Genomic DNA, 14284 nt, shown 5'->3' with positions numbered 1-14284 from the left:
GGGGGAATGCTGCAGCACTCCCAGGCTTTGCACCCAGCATGGCACCCTGCCCGGGAGCCCCACTGCCTCCCGCGGTCCTGGCCACTTGCCCCCCGCCTGGGAGCTCTGATACCAGCCCCAGGTCACAGCCATCAGCCCTTTACCTAGGGTCCCAGCTGCCGGCCCCAGTTCCTCCTCTTCCCTCCTGGAGCTTGAATGCCACAAATCAGCTGTTTGTGGCACGCCAGAAGCGCTGGGAGGGAGGAGGCGGAATTGGTAAGCATGGGGCCGCCGGCGCACAAGAGGCACGGGGAGAGCGGGGAGCTTTGTGCCAGTGGATGTGCCACACCACTAATTTTTCCCCATGGGTGCTCCAGCCCCAGAGCACCCACGAAGTCGGCGCCTATGCCAAACCATGGACATTGCCGGACCAGGGAGTGCCGGATTAGAGAGGTTCAGCCTGATCCCCTGAGACCCCAGTTAGGATCCCAGCCTCATTATGCCAGATCCTGTACAAACATATACAATGACACAGTGTGTAACCCAAGAGAACTAGCTTGGCATATGAAGCAGGCATATTTTAATTAGTCACTGTATAAACTTTTTCATGCATCTCTGTCACTGCACATTGCTCCAGGTGACAATCAAATTTTTCACTTGATCTACTACATTTGAAGTTTGCATATGCCTAAAAATGAATTTCGACCATCTCTAGAAAGAGACTTTTAGAGAAGTTCATAGCATAAGGCAAAATTATGTAGCCATTCTCTAAAATGGTGATAATGATACTAACCTCCTTTGTAAAGGGCTTTGAGATCTATAGATGAAAAGTACTATATAAGAGCTAGATATTATCCTTTTGGGTTTTTCCTAAAGCTGTGTTATGCTACATTTGTAGGATTATGAAGATGAGGAAGAGGAGGATGAAGATGATGATGAAGATACAGGAATGGGAGATGAAGGTGATGATAGTAATGAAGGAACTGGGAGTGCTGATGGCAATGATGGATATGAAGCAGATGATGCTGAGGTAAGAGTAGCAACCTATTGTAGGCATATGAGATCTCCTGAGGTAATTGTGATGTTACAGCTTGTTCCTATTGTAATCCACATGTTGAGAAAGGAAAACCTTAATTTGAATTGATCCAAGTAAATTGGATTTTGTGGTTAGGTGATAAATATAGTTCATGTTGCAACTGTTTTTTTCTTGAGTAAAAAACTTTTCAACGTATGGAAAGGTTGAATAATACAAAGTACAGGTCACAGCGTAAGCTTTATAATACTAGAATATGGTAGCTGTGAAGCTAGCCAAGTGTAACTCTTAACAAATCTTTATTAGTTGAGACCTATTGAACAAATGATATTTTGATAGGTTTTAAAACTTGTGTAAATGTATACATGGTTGTTCTTTACAACTATGTACGGTATATAAAATTTCTTACGTTTTCATCTTTCCTATATGAGCTTTTTCTGTTCTTTCAGTTATTGGCCTGGGTGGGTTTTGCACTGAATCACTGTTTTATGTATTTTTAGGGTGCTGATGGTACAGATCCTTGTACAGAAACTGAAGAGAGCATGGGAGGTGGAGAAAGCAACCAGAGAGCAGCAGACTCTCAAAACAGTGGTACAATTAATCTGTGCTATCTCTAAAGTGTCTGGTTATGAGGGGGGACGTGTGCAAACCTTTTGAGCTCTTTCTGTTAAAACATGTATTTTTGAATTTGAGGTGGAAAAGATAGATTTACTGGAGCACACTTCGGGGTGTGCTGCAGTAAAATTCTAAAGCTAACTAGCTCTGGGTGTATTCAGTATTTGTATGGAAAACATTATTTGCAGAAAGAGCTGTTGATGATTCAGTAGATGAGCCTCTTACCTCTGAGTCATTGGTGAACAGTTGCCTATCATGGTGGTAATTGTTTCTTTAACTTGGAGACATGCTGTCTTTCAAATGACTTTTTTAAATCCAGGCACTGTTCAATTGTCACTGTTGGTCAATTACTGTTTTTTGCAAGCGTAGAAATGTCTGCTTTAGCATGTTAATCTGATTTTCAATTTTGGTGTATGTTCTGTAAGTTTTTATTGCAGTTTCATCTCAAACTACTCATGCTTCAGGAGTGATTCCATTTGGGTGGTGGGTGAAGTGACCCCATATTCTTTATAAAGTATTACAGTGTACATCAATTTTTTTAAGTTGTCATACTTCTGTCATTGCAACTAAGGACAGTAAATTAAAAGAAGTACTGCCTGAATTACTCTGGTCATAGATTTGTGGAGTACAGTGTTTTTATTGTGTGATATTTCCTTGCATTTTAGGCGAAGGAAGTACAAGTGCTGCAGAGTCAACTTTCTCCCATGAAAGTTCAAGAGAACAGCAGCCAACATCTGCCTCAGAGAGGCAGGCTCCTCGGCTACCTCAGTCACCACGCAGACCACCACATCCTCTACCCCCACGACTGACTATTCATGCTCCACCCCAGGAACTGGGACCACCAGTACAGGTAGGAAATCACTCAACACTTCAGAAAATTAAGGAAACTACTTAATTATGTAGCTTTTTGTAAATAAGGTGTTAGTCCTGTGTATTTGGTCCAACTGTATTACTTTTATATGGTGTCTTACAAAAAGGAAACATACAGATATTAATTGAAACAGCTGAGCAAATTAACTTAAATTTCTCATCTCTTGAAATATGGCAGTGATTTTACTTACTAGCTGTACAAGTGAAATGACCATTAAAAGCAGTAAGGCAACAGTGATGAGTGTGTATCTTGAAATGATTATACTGGCACTGTTCTAGTCAATACTTGTCAGTATTTCCACTCTAAAAGCAGTTTTTGAGCAGGCTGTAGCAAGATCTGGCTCAGACTTTCATGAAATATTCTTTGCCCAGATGCAGGTGTGGCGTAAGGAAACTCCCACTGTCTTCTCAGCTAACCTTTTTGTGCCCAATGCCTTGCCTTTGAGCTGTACGTGACATCTTAAGATTCTACAGAATTTTAAGCTTTCACTTAAAAAAACAAAAAGTCTTACCTTTGTGGTTGCAAAAAGAAGCCTCCTGACTGTGAGCTAATTTACAGTCCCCTTGTTCTGAGAGGTGTGCACTGTTCCAGTTTATTTCTATGGGGTGTTTATCTCTGAACCCTAATGACAGATTACATGTCAACATTAACTATTCCACTTTACCAGAAACTTCAGCTAACATGCTTATATTTCATGGTTGGACCTGGCAGCGGGTGAGGAAGGTTGGAAAGGGCTGTTTTTAAAAGCATAGTGCTACACAGATGAGTCCTGCAGTGTCACAGGATCTCTCCGTGATTTTCAGTGTATGAGCCCACCCCATGCATGAGGTGTGGAAAATATTGCAGCTAGTGAGGACAGAGACAATGATTTTCCCTGTACTTTCATCCTCTCTTGAAAATCAGGGTTCTTTTCCTCAGGGTAGCCTGATGGGGAGCTGAATTGGAAGCACAAATTGCGGAGTGGGAAGAGGCGCAAGGCCTGTGCTTAGCTAGGTACATGTAACACCTTCCAAATTTCAAATCGTCTCTGCCCCAAGAAAGAACAGATAGAAGAGAAGAATAGAGGAAAAAATAAAGACCAAAAAAACAAAAAGTGCAGAGAGAAAAAAGGTAGCACACAAGGAAGGATGAGATAAAAGAGGTGGGATAGATAGGAGAATGGGGAAAGAATGGAGAAAGAAGACAAAGACCAGAAACCGCATTGATCATGGTTGGAAGTTGAAGCTAGACAAATTCAGGCTGGAAATAAGGCATACATTTTTAATAAGAGTAATTCATCATTGGAACCATTTACCAATAGTTGTGGTGGAGTCTCCATCACTGGCAATTTTTAAAACAAGATTTAATTTTTGTCAGAGAGATGCTTTAGGAATTATTTTGGGGAAATTCGGTGGCCTGACTCTGTATGGGACCTTGCATACTTTATTACACCAAGAAATGTTGAATGCAGCTGTCAGTAGGCTTCTACTCAGTCTGCCTTGACTAGGTCTCCTTGAGAGTTGGTCTGCAGTGCTGCTTAATTGGTTTGAGATTTAAGTGGTGAGCTGTGTTGAGCATGCTTCCTCCACAGTACAGTGAGCACCAAGAGAGAGTTGAAGAATGAATGCCAGAAGTTTTGACAGTTCTGTGCTCAGAACTTGAAATTTTTTAAGTTTTTTGGGAAAAAAATTAAACTGACCTTAATAATTCTAACTTAAACACAATTATAATTGTTCATACATTTTTCATTTGGTTTATTGTGCTCTTTCAAGCGATTATAATATGGTTTATAATATTTTGTTTATTTTCTAAAGGCCTTTCTGTGATGAAGTGCACAAAAAAACTGCTCTGAGCACTTTTTACACTAAATGCTAAACCACTGAACCATTTGTTTAGATTATACTAAAATTGTCTTGTGAAAATGATTTAAATGCCATTGATACACTCACTATTTCCTCTTTACTCAGAAAAAGTTCCTATACTAATTTCCCCTCTTTTGGGTGTAATATTGTCCCATTTTGTAAAATAGTTGCTTCCACCTGATTTGGGATTGTTTTAACTATAGGAATTAAGTGCATGATGAAATATATCTGGAATATGGCTTTCACCAATAAACAAAAATATGCCAGCTGGTTTTGTTACTCAAGTCATGCTTTTGGTAGAAAGCCAAAAGAATTTCTTTATTTACCTTTTATCACTAAACTTTATTCCTGAAGATATTTGCATGTTGCTAGAATCCCCAGAAAACATTTATACCACTTTATTCCTCCTTTTACCATAAAGAGAATCCAGATGACTCGGAGGCAGTCAGTGGGCCGTGGGCTTCAACTAACTCCTGGTATAGGGGGCATGGTAAGTAAATGGCAGTCTGCTCCTAAAAACCTTAATTGAGAGAGCACTCTGAACTTTGTAGTCTAAGACTACCAGAGCACTAAAGAATTCCTTGGGTGTGTGTGTAACCTTGCAGATAGGTTTAGTCAAGCTGTGGTTTTCATGTTAATGGGACTTCCATCCCTTAGCTTATTCCAAATGTGAATACCAGGCAAGGTGTATTAAGTATAAGATGAAGCTAAAAACCCTTGAGAATCTGGGTCGGTTTAGACACAGCCAATATTTATTACTGTTCTTTAGGAATCAATCTTTTAAAATACTTTTTTATTTTGACATTGGTTCCCACCAAACTGTTGACTAGACAAATAGTGGTTAAAGCTATTAGGTCTATTTTTTTGGGAGGGAACAACCTTTGTAGATGAGTTTTATTTAGAAGCAAACAGACGGAATAATGAATATATTTTAGCTTCTGATCTTAATATTTTTTTCAGCAGCAACACTTTTTTGATGATGAGGACAGGACCGTTCCAAGCACCCCAACTCTTGTGGTACCACATCGTACAGATGGATTTGCAGAAGCAATTCAGTACGTAGAAGTCATAATAATAAAAGCAAGTGCTCTTGTATATTTCCCCTTTACCTAACAGTTGAATGGTTATTTGCTTAAAGGTAAATGAAAACATAATGATTTAGCAATTGAATAGTAAGATACTAAATAGCATTCCATCTACTAGAAGGTTAAGAGAAAGTCACAAATATTGAGTTGTTTGAACCATACATCATAAAACGGGGTTCAGAAAAATAAGTTTCTGATCACATTTTAATCTAATGTAACCTATTTGTTTAAAAAGTCATACAGTTAAATTATTAGGGCAACAGTGGGTTATCATGCTACTTCGAGCCCCTCTTTTGCACATTCACATTAATGCTAGAAGTGACAAAAGCATGTTTTCTCAATATTGACTATAAAGATCAGTTAAAATACACTAGCAAGCTGCTGTGAAGAATAGTTGCTTATCCCAATTTTGGATAGAGGAGAGTGGAGAACATGCTCAGCAGGCCGCTTACAAATTAATTGTGTAAAGCCAAAGGAGCTATTTAAATGTACCAGTATTCATTGAAAGCGATTTTACTATTTTCTTACTAGTGGAGTATTTTTTGACCCTATCATTTTGATGCAGCTGTAATGGAGAAACTAATTACTTTGGATAATGCTGATAAAATGTTTGGCTACTAATCTTATTTGTATCATAGATAATTTGTTTTCCTTATTCAATTAAAATAATGTTATTATAGTTTTTTAGTTTATTAAACAGTGTTTACAGCACACTCTGCGTCTTTGTAGTTCCCCCCAGGTTGCTGGAGTTCCCAGATTCAGGTTTGGGCCTCCAGAAGATATGCCACAGACTAGTTCCAGCCACTCCGATCTTGGCCAGCTTGCATCACAAGGAGGTAAATCTGTGTAATACCTTTGTTTTATGATTGTTAGAAAAAATGTAAACATCTTGAGAAACTAATTGTCACCTCCATTCCAACTATATCCTTGTCTGTACTTCTGTGTAGTTGTAGGAAGGGTAGAAGGACTAAGGAGGCAGAGAAGATGTTTTGCTTATCTAGTACTGTTAGCTTTGTCATTTGTAACTACTATTAATGTAAGGATGATTGATGGTTTAGGCTTGGAAAGACTAGATTTTTATTAGTAAATGTAGGTAAACGTCAATTTCACCATACATACACAAACCAATGAAAAAATATTGTAATTGATGATAACTGAAATTTAAAGATAAGCAGCATTTTTCTTACTTTGAGAACTTAGTTTGTTTTAAGGATGTTTACTTTGTATATTTTGACGTGATGTTGACAACTTTTTGTGATTTCATGTTTATAAAGCTTTAACTTTTCTGAATCTCAACAGCTACTGTCGTTAAATAATTGTCTTACCCTCCACCTCCATAATTTCCAGCAACTGTGAAAATATAAATTGATACAAATAAAAAGTTGCTTAAATAAACATGGGTATTATCTGTTAAAATTATAAAATTAATTCTGCTAAGCCTATGTTTAGCCATTTAGAATAGCACGTACAAGTACTGGGAAAACCAACGCTAACGCAGTGAAGTAGGTAGCTTGTTGAGCCATTGTGGTGTCAGGCAGAAACTGCCTACATCACCATATGTGACAAATTGAAAATTGATTTCACTCAAGCAAAATTAAAACACATAAAATATAACAGATGCTTTCAAATTGCACAGCATACAGTTCTCTAGCATGTCTTGATGTGTGTCTCTGTCGATCTTCTCACCATTGGTTCAGGTGTGTCAAGATCTATTGTACTCAGTAAATTGGCCTCAATGTCCCACAAGAAAGTTCTTGTTACTGTCACTCTCGTGTGTGTATTGCTGTATCTGGGCCTTCGATGCATAACATACCAAACATTAATCTGTTCCAAAGACCAAATCTCTACTCCCCGTCTCACTTTAAACTATTTCCCAATTGGATTATTATTTGCTTCCGGGAGGGATACTGTTAAGCTGTGCTCTAACTTCATTATTGCAAAGCTAATGTAAAGGAATAGGGCTGGCATTGTGTTCTTGAAGGTAGCTAGATAAAGACGAGCCTGAAGCTTAGACTGAATATAATAGCCCACTGAAAATGCTTTCAATTCCTATGAGCTGGAACCTGGCGACATCCAGCGTGAGCGTTCCTTATGATCAGAGCTGTTGTGGTACAGTACCGAAGAGAGCAAGTCTTTGAGATAGGCAGGCCCTTTTCCACTATGATGGTGCGCAGGCAATTGCTCATTCTTGTCCTTGCTGCTGTTGTGCAGCAAGCAGTCGCTCTTCAATGCCTTCCTGACAGCACAGAAGCAACTGTAAGAGATTTGCTAAACCATTCATTGTAGGGGTGGCACTGAGCAAAGTAGTGGACTGAGAAGAGTCAGAAAAGCAAAACGGAGAGAAGATCAAGAACTGAGGGCAGTAATATTTTGTTGAGAAGTACAGCACTATCACTAAGATTAGCTTTGGAAAAAGAAAAATTGCTAGGGGATTGCATGTTTTATAGCTTGTGTAGGCAGATCTTATTGCACACACCAAGGGCTCCTTGCATTGCTCCAATCTTCCTATAAGCCTCCTGTGTGCCACAGTCTCATCCCTCGTATCCAGGGACTCCCTGCAGTTCCCTCAATCTCCCCCAGACAAGTGTTCTGTGTGCCCTGCATTCCTCTTTCTCTCATACCAGATGCCTCCTTCCTCCTCTCTACCAGCTGCTCTATGTGCATGCCCATTCTCACTTCCCCCATGTCTCCCATTCCATGATAGAAGATCTGTGTGCATCGCCACCCGTATCAGGATCCCCCAGCCTCCCACCTGCCAGGAGTTTTGTGTGTCAAATACCGTCCTTCCCTCCCATTCCAGGGTTTCCCTTTCTTCCCCTCCCCCATTGCATGGGCTCTGTATGTGCCCCTATGCCCTCTTTTCTCCTCCCACCATACCAGGGTCCCCAAACCTTCTCCCACTAAGAGTTCTGTGTGCCCCCTATTCCAGCATTCCCAGTTTCCCCCCACACCATTTCCATCATGGCAGGATCTGTGTGTACACCCCTACCCCACCACCATTATTTTTTTTTTTTTCTGACTGGAAGATCAGTCATTTACTGTGTCAACATGTTAAACTGAACTGAGAGGATAGACAGATGAGATAGGAGTATTGTTGTGCTGGAAGGCATTAATGGGTGGTGTCAACTAGTTTGGTCTTCAGACAACTGCAGAGGTGTTCGAGGTCTCTGGTTTGTGCTAAAGAGTTGGCAGTGGCTTCATGTATCCACAGTTTTCACCCTTTGAGTTTTTCAGTTTTATCCAAAATCATCAGCGTGGCCATTGATGCCTAGAACACTCCCTGGAATTTTGGAATTGCTTGGATTCAGAGTTCAAAAGTTACTGCATTACGTACGTACGTAAATGCCATCAAGTTGAGTGTAGGGCCTTCACAAGCTTGCCAAATGAGACATTTTCATAATTGCATAATTACCCAGTGCCTATCTCTTTTCATAGGTTTCAATAAATTTAGGGGAAATTATCTCATGTTAACGAACCTGGGTAGTTAGCACAATATTACTTTCTGGCCTTTTTGGCAAGACTTGGCTCTAAAATAAATTGATCCTGTTTGAGATTCTCTTGCAGTAATAAAAGTCTGACAGATTTCAAGTAAACAGTAAATATCATGGGATCTTCCAATATTCATCTGAAAAGGATATGATAGTTTAATTGAGTTGGGAGTGAACCAAAGCTTAAAGGATGGGCTGTTATAAAAAAAATAGAGTAAAAAATACTCAGATTGCTTGAAGGCCCAGACTACTTCTGTTCAACCTTAAATTCTGTAAAATAAATTTCCCATTACTGAGTGACACATTTATTTTGGAAATAACTTATCTTTGTTTTAAGTAGCTTAAACTAAATTGCATATGTACAATTAATAGGATTTTCACTCATAGAATTGAAAAAAAAATTCTAAGTTGGTCAAAGGAAGCATTGTCTTATGGTTAAAGCTCAGGTCAGTCATCAGAAGATACAGGTTTGGTTCTTAGCTCTCACTGATTCTCTGTATAACCTTAGACAAGTCACTTAAGTCATCTGCATCTATTTCCCTGTCTTTAAAATAGAGATATTTTATTTAAAGTGGGAGTGTAGTTTAGTTTATTTCATTAATACTGAAGAACTTTGGGCTGAAGGTTCTACATAAGTGCAAACTAGGTTTACTCTTGAGTAATCTCAAGTACTCAGTCTCAGTATTTAAATACAAACCAATAGATTACATCGGGGTTGTACTAGGACTAGTACTGTACTATACCTAGATTGCCTTCAGATAATGATATAATTTTCTGCTGTCTAACAGGCTTTCACTACATCCATTAATACCAAGAGTTGTTTGTTGTAGGTTTAGGAATGTACGAAACACCACTCTTCCTTGCCCATGAAGAAGAATCTGGTGGCCGCAGTGTCCCAACAACTCCGCTGCAAGTCGCAGCACCAGGTGAGAATCAGTATTGCAAAGTGTAGCGATAATATTACATGCTTTGACTTCCTAACAAAATGCATAATATTACTGTTATGTTGTTTATTGCTATGGTGAAAATATTGCTGCAGACGGCGTTCTTGTAGTACCCAATATTTTAATAAATTTGGGTAGAAGTTCAAAATAACCTTTCTCTTAACTGCTTTTCCTGATTCTGTTTTTTAAAGTGACTGTTTTTACTGAAAGTACCACAGCTGATCCTTCAGAGCATGCTTCTCAGTCTGTTCCAATGGTTACAACGTCCACTGGCAGTTTATCCACTACCACTGAATCTGGAGTGGGTGATGATGGGGATGAGGTTTTTGTGGAAGCAGAATCTGAAGGGTAAGATACACTACTCAGTGGATTAAGACTTAATTCTGTATTTGAGATTTAGTTTTACATGCTTTCATTGCATTGCATTGTTTGAGTGTGTCTGTTGTCTGTTAGCTCTATTTGATCCATGGCAGAGAGGGATCACCAGCACTGAGTGGTTTACTAAATTAATTGTAAAATGAATCTGGTGACCTTTTGCCTCCTTCAATACCAGCTTCTTCTTTTGGTCTCCCTGTATTGAACTATATTCATCTTGAAAACAGGATTAGTGCAGCTTCCACTTTATGGTGGAAGTTGTTCACAAGCTAATCCGCTTGCAGTGGGAAACAAAAATTAAACTCTGAATCAGAGGCTTATTCAACCTCTGGCGCTGGTAGTGGGATCTAGAATTTCTAGACATCTCAAAATGGTCACAGCTCAGTGTCAGATTTCCTTTTTTCCGAACAACTTAATTTACTACTTTGCAGAAATAACAGAAACAAAATGTAAATCTTTTAAAAGAATATAAACCCTTTCTGGACACCCAGAGCATGAGTGAGTTGGGCATGCATTTCCTTGATAAATGGATTGATGCAGTGGCTCTCAAAACTGGTCTGCTGAGCATTTCAACTAACTTGTGGAGTATCCGTCAGGCTTTATTCAGTGATAGTTGGAGCCCAATCCAGGACTGTCTGGCTTTCCAGAAGCTTTTTTTTGTACCTATTTTTTTTTTAAAGCATCTCTCTGCTCAGCTGCTAAATGCTTTTTTCTTTTGTGTGTGTTGTTTGAAGTTCAGGTGTTAGCAATATTTGGAACACCACCAGAATTAGACGCATACAGGACAAAAACAAACTAAGAGTGACCTGGAGAGCTGTGGGGCTTCTGATAAAGGGTAGAATTTGATTTTAACAAATGTAAAGTCCTGTACCCAGGCAGGGGAAATAAAACAGCACAAATGGGGAGTTAAGTGGAGAAAATACAACCAAGCAGCCCCATAGATTGTTTAAAGTGATTTTATTTTTATTTTGTTTATTTTTCCCTCAGATTTCCATGTAATCAACTGATCTAGTTGTCCTTCCACTGGGAAGCTTCCATTGGACTCTGTAGAGTGCTCTTTAAGATAGCTTTGTTGTTGTCTTTCATTGTCTTGGTACTGGCTTTTTGAAAAATCATTAATCCAAGCCTTTTAGGTATTGCACCGAAAAGGACATTTTGGGCAAAACCCTCGGAACTATCTCTTTTCCCCAGCCTTTAAATTTCATATACTGGATCATACTGCATAGTCTTATTGGTTTCCATTTAAATTAAATATTTACTCCCTCCTTACCCACTGATATCTTTAATATGGGGAGCAGATTGGTGTATAACTTCTTCAATGCCACATGGTTTTACTCAAGTGCACCCAAGTAAACTTTATTTTTTTCTTCATCATTTTTCTGATCAGGCAGTCACCCTGGTGGTGTGCAGTGGATGGGTAGATGAGTGCCAAAGAGGATTTGTCTGCCTTTATTTTTAAAATACTAATATCTCTAATTTCTGGTAACAAGGTAGGAAAAAAAGTGAAGTGTGTGTATGAAAATATGCAAGGTAAAACAAAAATCAATTTCCTGTTAAATAACAAAATTGTCTGTGCTCTTAGGGAATTATCAATTTCTCTTGAGTTTTATCACCATTGTTCAACACCTGAATTTTTATGTTCCAGAATGACATCAGAAGCTGGTCTAGAAATTGATAGCCAGCAAGAAGAAGAATCTGTTCAAGCACCTGATGAGTCAGACCTCCCTTCCACCAGTCAGGATCCTCCTTCCAGCTCATCAGCAGGTATTGGCTTCCTTCCTAATGCAGATTGTTTCCTACTCTTTTGCAGGATGCTTGTACCTCAAGCCTTTTTCCAGTGCAGTACACATTGTTGGCAGTGGAGACCAAACTAAGACCAACTATTTTGAACATTTAATGTCCCTTCTGAAGCATAACTTGAATACTTATTGTTGTCTCCGTAGTGGGTCAAAAGGAAACTTACGTTAGTGGTGTGGCCATTGTTAAGAATACACTCAACTTTCTCTTCCCTTCTCAAGCAGTGTGTTGACAAGTTGAATTATGAGTGAATTCTAATCATTATGGCAGCATTGTATAAGAGAAGGTGGTGATTTGTAGGCAGATGAGTGGCATTTATCCTGAATCTGGAACTTCTTCCACCATAAGTGTTTAAATTTGTATTGATTTTTGTTCTGTATCAGTTGATAACATGGATAAACCTCTAAGACATCTGGGTTGCTTATAAATAATCACAGGTTTGCTAAAACAGTGGTTTTCAACCAAGGATACTCATACTTCTGGGAGTACGCATTGGTCTTCCAGTGGGTACGTCAACTCATCTAGATATTTGCCTAATTTTACAACAGGCTACATAAAAAGTACTAGCCAGCGAAGTCAGTACAAACTAAAATTTCATACAATGACTGGTTTATACTGTTCTGTATACTATACACTGAAATGTAAGTACAATGTATTCCAATTAATTTATTTTATAATTATATGGTAAAAATGAGAAAGTGAGGAATTTTTTTAGTAATAGTGACACACTTTTATGTTTGTCTGATTTTTGTAAGCAAGTAGTTAAGTGAGGTGAAACGTGGGGGTAGGCAGGACAAATCAGACTCCTGAAAGGGGTACAGTAGTCTGGAAAGGTTGGGAGCCACTGTGCTAAAATATCCCTTTACTAAGTGAAAAATTACAAGTAACATGATGGGCATATGAGTATTTACAGATGCAAAGCTTTATTCTTTTCTTAATCCATTGGTCTACCAACCGTTAGTCTGTCACTCCATTTCGAAATAAAATGGACGTGAATCTTTGGAAAGTTTGACATTTTTTCATCTATTTAATTTCCATTTCCAGTCGGTGAGGGCAACAGACTGTGAGTACTGGACCGTATTTTTGTCATCAGTAACTAATGGAGATAAAAAAGGAAACAAAACAAAATATCTTCTAAGAGAGAACTTTTTAAAATACCTTGAAGGATACTCACGTCAAAAGAAAGTTTTAGGGTCAGATTGGGAATCCCTTCCTGGAGTTGTGATTATGTATTTCAGTGGGACTACTCTTGTGAGTATGGGATTCAAAATTTAGTCCCAGTGGAATTTTTTAAAGGGATATGGTGTAAGCAATGCAAAAGTAAAAGGGCAAGATTGTAATTAGATGCATTTGGTCTTAGCTGCAAATAATTTAACCCAGCTAATGAGATTAAAAAAAAATAATCAAAGGAAAACAAACATACTTGTTCAATCTGAGGCTTTATTATTATTATTTGAGAAGATGTTAATGAAATATATTGCACCCTCAAATTTTTAAAATACGAAAGACGAGTACAGGTGTATGTTAATTAAGCGATGGACTCACTAACAGTTACAAATTATACTGCAGTAACAATCTTGTATATTCTTTCTGAAACTCTTCCTTTTCTACAGACACAAGCAGTAATCAGCCAAAGCCTTTCCGGCGTGTCAGACTTCAGCCACCAACATTAAGAACTGGTGTCCGTGGTCGTCAGTTTAACAGGCAGAGGGGTAAGTGGCTGTCAATGCTATAATTATTGTGACTATGTATGTACTCTTTCAAATGACCTCTTAATTTTCTTAACCCTTTTGAAACTGGATATCTATAATGCCACCATAAGTATACATAATGAGACATTGAATAATGCAAGGTCCCTGCCCCTCACAGCATTCAATATATATTACCCAAAGCATTCATTTGGCTGACAGGCAAAAAGACTACAGAAAACGTCCTCCTCCTGACTCTGATTTTAGAGAGTGTATAAATTGCAGTAGATTTTAAACTTACTTTTTTTTGGCGATTTATTGCTAGGACATAAGCTCAATATGATACAATTCTGATCTTTAAGATTACTCCTAACACAATTTTCCTATTTCAAATTTAAGATTTTCGTTGAGATGTCTGGAATCACTATGCTGCTTTTTAAAGAAAATTAAATGATTGAAATTACAGAAGCTTATTATGTTAGTATTCTCCAGATTTTACTTTGATTGCTACTAATGATTTTTAACTATAACAACCCCCACATTAAAAAAAAACCCTACCTAGATTAAA

At 38.4% G+C, this 14284-nt stretch overlaps 1 protein-coding gene across 3 annotated transcripts in view; it reads left to right on the top strand.

Moving 5' to 3' along the window:
• Positions 1–14284, top strand: part of TPR (translocated promoter region, nuclear basket protein) — a 76429-nt gene that overhangs the window by 61569 nt on the left and 576 nt on the right. Inside the window, exons 41-50 of one of the 3 annotated variants that reach the window (XM_039486747.1) lie at positions 878–1009; positions 1513–1600; positions 2293–2477; positions 4761–4829; positions 5300–5394; positions 6154–6260; positions 9743–9838; positions 10048–10204; positions 11877–11995; positions 13642–13740. In XM_039486747.1, coding sequence (XP_039342681.1) covers positions 878–1009; positions 1513–1600; positions 2293–2477; positions 4761–4829; positions 5300–5394; positions 6154–6260; positions 9743–9838; positions 10048–10204; positions 11877–11995; positions 13642–13740 — 1147 coding nt within the window. Of the gene's footprint in view, positions 1–877; positions 1010–1512; positions 1604–2292; positions 2478–4760; positions 4830–5299; positions 5395–6153; positions 6261–9742; positions 9839–10047; positions 10205–11876; positions 11996–13641; positions 13741–14284 lie in introns of all 3 variants that reach the window. The other 2 variants (XM_039486746.1, XM_039486745.1) reach the window with 2 other exon arrangements.

This window comes from Mauremys reevesii, linkage group 8, assembly GCF_016161935.1.
Source record: "Mauremys reevesii isolate NIE-2019 linkage group 8, ASM1616193v1, whole genome shotgun sequence".
Lineage (NCBI taxonomy): Eukaryota > Metazoa > Chordata > Testudines > Geoemydidae > Mauremys > Mauremys reevesii.
Note: the sequence above shows the minus strand (reverse complement) of the source record. Positions and strands in the feature narration are given on the sequence as shown.